This window comes from Sinocyclocheilus rhinocerous, unplaced genomic scaffold (assembly GCF_001515625.1).
Source record: "Sinocyclocheilus rhinocerous isolate Xijiao unplaced genomic scaffold, SAMN03320098_v1.1 scaffold564, whole genome shotgun sequence".
Classification (NCBI taxonomy): domain Eukaryota; kingdom Metazoa; phylum Chordata; class Actinopteri; order Cypriniformes; family Cyprinidae; genus Sinocyclocheilus; species Sinocyclocheilus rhinocerous.
Genome location: NW_015645070.1, coordinates 289,643 through 297,677, shown reverse-complemented (window position 1 = coordinate 297,677; position 8,035 = coordinate 289,643). Strand labels below are relative to the sequence as shown.

Below are 8,035 nucleotides of genomic sequence, written 5' to 3'. Positions count from 1 at the left end.
TCACCGTTTTCACCGCTCCTTCGCCGGGACCGCCGTTCTCGACCCCGCCGCCTCAGCTCACTCTTGCCCGGCTTCAGCTCAGGCTAAGCCGGGGCTTTCGCACACGGTAGGCCGCTGTGTTTTTCGTTGTGAAAGCGAAACTACTTTGTTTGGCCTTCCAAAAATGGACACGACTAGAAATCAGTGGTTAAGTTGTATTTACAACACTGTTCCAGAACACTTCAACCCAAATATTCAGATGTGTGCAGCACATTTTATGGAGGACTGTTTCCTGATCCTGGGAGAGTAGACTACAATGCCGGCTGTTCTGACTCACAGATTGTAAGTACGTTTTTTATATTTAAAGAGTTTTTATATTTTATATATTTAAAGCGAGTTTTTTGGGCAGTGTAGAGTAGGGTTTGTTGTTTGTCATTTCTCCGATCACACATGCAGACATGGTTTTATGTTTACGCAGCGCGATATGCAACGCAACGCGTAAAAAGACAGTTTAAGTCATTATAATCCATAATTATGTCCCTACTGGATGCAACGAATGCCTCGTTTATAATGGGTTTTCATGTTTTTGAATCATTGTTCCGGCAGGACAGGGCATCATCACAATATGGTAAGGGGTGTAACATTTCCGTCACACGCTTGAGGTATTCGGCCAATCATAACGCACTGGATAGCTGGCCAATCACAGCACACCTTGCTTTTCAGACCGATGAGCTTTGTAAAAATCGACGCGTTTCAGAAAGGCGGGGCATAGAGGAGAAACAATAATGTACAGTATGTGGAAAATAATGTGTTTTTTTAACCTTAAACCGCATAAACACATTTCATTACACCAAATACACAAAATAATGTTCTTTTTAGCAACATCATATGACCCCTTTAATTCATTGGATAAAATATTAGGCTTTTTATTTAGTTTGGTCTTCTTATAGCACAAATTGGTGAAAATAGAGTTAAATAATAAAACAAAAATAATAAAACAACAAACACTACTTTGGTTTGAATGCATTGCCATGTCTCTTGGTGCTTCTAAACTTCTAACCTAACAAGGAAACTAACAAATTATTTTAAAAATATTTCAGGTGTTTCTTCATGTTTCCTTTGTCCAACCAAAATGCTTTAAATAAAACAAAACTTCTTTTCCTATCATCATTTTTAATCTTTTGCAATATCCTTTTATTTGTAACATTTGTTTTAAAACAAGGGCAATATTCATTTTTTCCAACTTCTGTGACTTTTATTCAACAAACTGCTATGTCCCATAATTGCACAAAAAGTCCAAAGTCAAAGTGAGTGAATCGTTGCATTAAGTTTTATTACTTAAAGCACACAAATAGAAAATAGTTTATATGCATTCTTAAACAAAACAAGACATGGACGAAAAGCAAAGCACAAATATTTTCTTTTTGAAATATTTGAAATTCACAGAAAGAATACAAATGCCATTTTTTAAATGACTCTTAATGCTTCAGACTCAGGCAGTGAGGGAAGAGAAACCGGCCTGTACATGCTGATGCAGGATCAGAACATGCCACGAATCAATCTGATATCAATTTAAACAGACCTCCCCTCAAGGCAACAGTACTGACTCTCAGTTCAAATATTTGGAGGTAGGCGTAGCAGAGGTCGGTTGTAAAGTGATATTACTGCATCAAGAAATATAAAAATTCAAACTGGTGTAGATAATTAGCTTTTCCTCAAACCTGTCCATATGTTGTGCTGATGGTTTATCACTGAAACTGGTGTAAAATGGGAGGACTGGCTTTTATAGGGACGTTAGTGAGGTTTTACTATGTATTATGGACTATGTCACAGTTTTTTTTCTCCAGTAGTTTTGTCCTACATCCACTGCGGCTTGTCAGAACTTTCTGACCTGTACTAGATGTTACTGTACTCTGTCCTTTTGTGCTTTGGGGTAGAGACTGCAAATATACAAGGTTTAAATGCAGTCTTGTGCTCCAAGAAATGGAGGATTCTATAATCAATTCATTTCTAATTCTAGAATTACCCACTGGATGTCAACTTTTTAGAACCTGAAATTTGAAATGCCTGACTCCATTATGTTTTCGCTTTAGTTTATGCAAAGATAACACACAAATACTGTACATTTCCATCAGTGCCATCAAGAATAACAAACAACTTCTATCATAATTGTTCCTAGATCAACATTAAATAGCTATTTAAAACTCTAGTTTACAAACAAGGTATATAACATATTATTTTAAATAAGTGTACATCTATTTTAATGTACAAACATCTACAAAAAGATCCAGTTCCATCATTTAGAGAGTCTCATGAAAACCTTACAGTGAAACAATCAATGTAATCTAGACACTGAGAAGAGGCACTAAGATCACTGATTTCAAACAGTCCTGAGTGAGTTTATAGCTACTTCACAGCCATTTACAACATCTTTCCAGAGAACACTGATGAACTAAAATCAATTGTGTTATGATGATTGACTGATAATGTAAATGTTCATCTTCTCATTCACTTCTGAAATTTATGAAAAAAACGAGTCAGCCTTTACCAGTGATGAATGAACCTTTGAAATCAACTCATGCAATCCCTAAAGTAAGAACAATTATTATTTATCCAGATAAACCACTTAAACCAGGGGTGTCCAAACTCAGTCCTGGAGGGCCGGTGTCCTGAAGAGTTTAGCTCCAACCCCAATTAAACACACCTGAACCAGCTAATCAAGCTCTTACTAGGCATACCAGAAACTTAAAGGCAGGTGTGTTGAGGCAAGTTGGAGCTAAACTCTGCAGGACATCGGCCCTCCAGGACCGAGTTTGGGCACCCCTGATTTAAACAATGTAACAAAGAGGATACAATTTAGCTTTCAGACTCAAAATTGGAAATATAAAAATTTAAAGGGGTGGTTCATTGTGATTTCACTTTTTTATTCAGCAACAGATCTTCACCCGCTTTCTACAGGGCAAACCTCTCATAACCCTTAATGTATGTCACAGCACCACAAGGGTTGAAAATGCATGTTCAGAGTTAAAAAATATGTTTTTAGGAGTTCTTAAAGGATTATAGAATACTTTTTATGGGTAGTTGACAAATAGGCAAAAGGTAAATTATGGGAAAAATAATTTTTTTTTTTTTTTAAAACGAAGCATTAACACGTTAGACTGCACCCCATAAACACAATCAAGCCTAAAAAAAAAAAACAGTGAACCACCCCTTTAAATGCTAAGATCAAAACATTTGAAAAACAAGAAGTGCCATTTTTGCAGTTGAATTTCGTTCACATGGAGAATGTGCTTTGATGCTGCTGCCGTCACTTAGCATTGCATTAGACACAGATCACGATGATGGTGCTTCATTAACTTGCAGTTGAGTTGTAGCCATGGCATCTTGGGCTTTGGTCGGCACAGTGATTTGATGGTCAGCTGGGTTTGGTTTCCCGCTTCAGGTGCTGGAGGTCTTGGGTAAGTCTTGATTTTCTGCCAGGTGGAGTTTCTGTCTGGATAAACCGCATTAAGGAGATATGCACTGCTAATGTACATCTAATGTACAAGCTCTGGAGCTCCTATTACACATAAAAATGCTGACTTCAACTTTCTTCCTGCACATATACTGGATTTATCCATTAGGCTTCCATTAGGACACAACTGATCTTAGAATAATCTCAGCTAAGATGTTTTGAGAAACACAATCCCTGGTTGTACTAAAAACTAAAACTAAATGCTTAGCTGAGAGCAGTGAGAGCTTTCAGTGTAACACAAACCCTTTCTGGATAAACAGAAATCCTGGGAAAACACCATGTAACATTTTCACAAAACAGTCAATAAACATTGTATTTTATTAGCATAAAATGGGACTTAATCATTCTTTTTTTGTTTACATCTTAATGACTCCAAACACTTTGGGGGTTAATGTCAAAGGTAAAGTAAAACGGCATATTTTAACACATGCAATCCATAATATGGAAGGATACATTGAGCTGCTCAATTCTTCCAGCTAAGAGGAGAAAAAACAGAGATGCATTCAAAAAAATCAATATAATCGCTGATGCTTTAAAAAGACCAATCTATAACTGCTGAGCTGACAGAATCAGTATACTGAAGCAACAGACTTCAAACAATGGGTTCTTCTGGAATTCAGCCTGTATGTTAACAAAAACTGAGATGACTTGTGTTGTACAGGCTGCACTGCAGAAATGCTTTTCCTTACACCATCCCCTAACAGTATACTAATTTAATATATCCTAAATTGTTTATTTTTGTTTTATATGTGTTATTAACACTAGTTGTCTATCACCTATCTTCTGTGAATTCCTGGACTCTAATTTTATAATAAATGGGTGAATTTCATGAACATGTCCAAGTCACATGATTTTACCCCAAAAAAGGAATTAATTAAATATTTATTAAGATCATTTTTGAATCCCATTTTTAATAACTGTAGTACAATAATATCTAAATAAATATTGTATTAATATAACATTAATATTGTTATAAATAAATATGTATTATTTACATTTTTAATTTTTGGGGGGAAATTTTGAAGAAAAAAAAGATCATGGTAGTATCTGCAGTGCTGCCTTTAATTAATGCTGATTAAAAAATACTGTAGTACAGTAATGAGAATCTAATGAGAATCAATAACATGAATAATGGAAAAATTAAAAAAATAAGACACTGAGATGCATTATGGAGCATGGTGAGGGGGTGTGCTTTGTTGTCCTAAAAATATTGTCACAATGCAAAAGTCTTAATAGTCCTAACATAAGCTTTATGAAAATGTGGGGTAAAACATGACCTTGCTTAAGATTCAAATATACACTCTGTTACACTAAGTGAACCACCCATAATGAAATTCACACACACACACACACACACTATAATCTGCTGGGCTTTCTACCACATACCACTGAGCTGACAGCTAGAAGGGAAATACTATCAATAGCAACTGTCCAGCCCTTCACAGACTGATGAAAGAATACAGTCAGACAGCGACACTTGGGTTTGGATGATAATACAAGATTCAGCCACAGGCCTGTATTCAGATACAGGGTATTATTGTGTCCAGTCCTTTAGTATCTGTGTGTGAGAGAGTCAGAGTGCTTGAATAGTGGAGAGAGAACAAGTAGACTGGTGTTTCATATCCATTAGATCCAGACTCTACTCATGTGTGTGTGTCTACTGTAATGATCAAATATAAACTTGTGGGAAAATGAATGTCTCTGGTTTAAGGTTCAGTATGAATACTCACAATATTAGGGCTGCACGATTTGGGATAAAAATTAAATTAAAATTGCGATTAAAATAGGATTTAAAAAAAAAAACTTCCAGGTTTGGTTGTTTATAGGGCTGCACAGTTTGGTCAAAAATGCAGTGATTATATATCAAATTGACAAAAAAAAAATATTTAAATTGCAGCCTTTGCGCTTTGATGATACACTAAGCCATATCACAATTCAGTTTTATTAGATTAATTGTGCAACCCAACAAGAGATGCATTATTAAAGAAGATTAAATAATATCTTACATTAGAAAGCAAGTGTTCTAGATTACGGTCCGAAGCGTTTTTTCTCTGGTCTTCAGACAGCTCCTCCACATGACTATCCAGACTGAAATGCAGCCGGGCCAGACGTTCCTGCATCTCTCTCACATGCTCTAGTTGCTCAAAGGAGCACACTTTACCTGCAAACACACAGTGGAAACTGAGAAATTACCTTCCTAGACTTCTGAAATCTAAATCAACTCACTGATGAATTAGGTGTAGTCAAGGTGCCACCCTTACACACCTTTGCATTCCTTAAAAATGGACCTGATAACCTCAACGTTAAGACTGCAAAACAATTCTACTGACAGCTCAAACTACTAAGGCTTCTGAATAAAACCCTAGTATATACCGAAAGCCTGTAGTTTTCCAGAGTGAAAGTCGTTGAGCAGGTTGAGCAGTCCTCCCTCCATCTCTCTCACATCAGAGACGCCGGTGAGGAATGAGTGCTGGAGTGGTGAGGAGGACTGGGATACGCGGCTGGGTCCGGCAGGCTGAGGAGCTCTGGGTTTCTCTCTGTGAGGCCTACAAATGGAAACAGAATCACTGTTAGACAGTTTTATGAGGCACAATTTGGAAATATCAATTACTAACTCAAAACAAATTAGCTTCTATGATATGTCATTTGAAGAACACACACACACACACACAAACCTTGTGTTTTTGGGGGGAACCACAGGAACAGCGAGAGCTTCTTTAGACGGACCCATTGCCCCCACCGATCTCTTGTACTTGCCCCTGGGTTTTGGGGAGGGGGGCTGGGGTAAACCCAATGAGAATGTGGCGCTTTTACTCGCTGGGAGAACGGTGAGCTTTCGAGGGTTGATTGGTGGAGGAGGGGGCTGGGGAAGGGACACTTTGGGACTCCTTTTCTTCCTCTTGTCTTCCATGAGGGCAGTGGCACTTTCTAAGACACACAGACAAGAGCTCTCAGCTACTGAGATGTATGAAAAAACAAAATGAGATGATCCTAAACTAGTGGAATATATAATGTGTAATTTCTTTCAAAAGGCACCACATGAAATTGCAAATATTTTGTTATATGAACTAGTGTTACCCAAACACAGCCATTATTGTAAAGCAATCTACTTTAATGGGAAAAGTTTAGGCTCTTTGGCTATGGTGAGAAGTCAACCAGGAGCATAACCCTACAGAAACAGATTAAAGGTGCAATATGTGATTGTCTTCAGAAACATTTTTTGTTATGCTGGTTGAAAGTCTCTTCACATCACATAGCAATCATTAAGTTGAGTGGTCTAAATGTATTTATCTGTATTTATATATTCTGTGGAAGGCCTAGGACCAAGAAATGTTCGCCCAATCAAAACGCTCGGTCCGAGCGTTTTAATTGGCTTTCCTACCTGCCTGTGAACGTATGTATCGGCATACCTCTGCACACCTGGTTCGCAGAGTGCAGACAGAGCGAGAATGGCAGATAAACATCAACAACCCAATCTTCCTTCCTGGTATTGTAGTACTTTTAAAGTTTTCTCACCGGTGAATGAAACATGATGTAGCCCAGTGCTTCCCCAATCAGTCCTTGCGCCCGCTCTGCATATTTTGCATGTCTTGCTTAGTTAACATACCCGATTCAGATAACCAGCTCGTTAGAAGTGAGCTACGTGCATGAACTGTGTTCCGATCGATATGATCCCTACACAGTGTTCATTGCTCCCTACTCCCTGAGTGCTGAGCGGGGGAAATCCGTTGAAGTTTACTTCACTTCGGAGCATGGGCTGGAATTGGGAACCGCTGATGTAGCCTATTGTAGTAATGTTGTCTCTGGTATTCTGGTCTGTGAGCGTAAATGTGTTCAGGGGGCGTGGCTTTGGACGGCGATTGCAGGGAGGGTGGGACGTTCGCTTTCAGTGCTGTCAGGCTAAAGTTAGCATTTTCCAAGATCTCCTACTGCACCTTTAAATAATGTGGGGCCCTAAATGTGAAGGTTTGTCCCATGCTTCAGTCCCGTTGGTATCACTGCACTAAAGTCAATTTCAGCTTTGTAGCTGAAACAGATTTCAGTTATTACAGCAGGTCAGTGAGAGCCAGTGCTAAACATTCACAAGACAGGCAGCAATTATTAATATCTGACCTTGAGCTGCTAACAGATGGAATGGAAAATTAAATTTTTTGTGTGACTGCATGAAGCCATGTTAACGATATCAGATAACATGCTTAATAAATTTAACTGGTTACCAAGACATGCCTTCTTATCATCCTATTTAAGAAGGAGCTTGATTCAAACTCCACCAAACTTTATGGATAAAGTAAGCCAAGCCTCTCTGTTATTTTCCGGTTTGTTTATTCTGCTGCTCTTGTTTCTCACCCTGTGTAAAGAAATACAGTGTTATCAAGCTGCGCTCCAGTGCTGAAATATTTTTAGATGCTTCAGATCTCTCTGGGACTCTCGGGTGCCTGCTGTCCATCCGTCTGGGATAAAATAATATATGTCTACCATCAGGGTATTTTTTATGTTTATTTTATTTTTTTTTTAAATTGCAGCAACTAAAAATAAATTATA

The 8,035-nt window shown here is 38.0% G+C and overlaps 2 protein-coding genes across 2 annotated transcripts in view; both read right to left on the bottom strand.

Moving 5' to 3' along the window:
• LOC107705368 (IQ domain-containing protein C-like) overlaps positions 1–2,580 on the bottom strand; it is a 6,167-nt gene extending 3,587 nt beyond the window's left edge. The window contains exon 1 of the mRNA XM_016508626.1: positions 2,528–2,580. The gene's annotated coding sequence lies outside the window, so the exon portion shown is untranslated. The remainder of the gene's footprint in view (positions 1–2,527) is intronic.
• Positions 2,581–3,303: 723 nt separating this feature from the next.
• The window catches only part of LOC107705395 (coiled-coil domain-containing protein 28B-like), a 5,536-nt gene continuing 804 nt past the window's right edge, over positions 3,304–8,035 (bottom strand). Inside the window, exons 2-6 of the mRNA XM_016508666.1 lie at positions 6,169–6,421; positions 5,867–6,039; positions 5,500–5,654; positions 3,947–3,969; positions 3,304–3,472 (exon numbers count right to left, since the gene is read on the bottom strand). Of these exons, the coding sequence (XP_016364152.1) occupies positions 3,418–3,472; positions 3,947–3,969; positions 5,500–5,654; positions 5,867–6,039; positions 6,169–6,404 (642 nt within the window). The 5' untranslated portion in view covers positions 6,405–6,421 and the 3' untranslated portion in view covers positions 3,304–3,417. The remainder of the gene's footprint in view (positions 3,473–3,946; positions 3,970–5,499; positions 5,655–5,866; positions 6,040–6,168; positions 6,422–8,035) is intronic.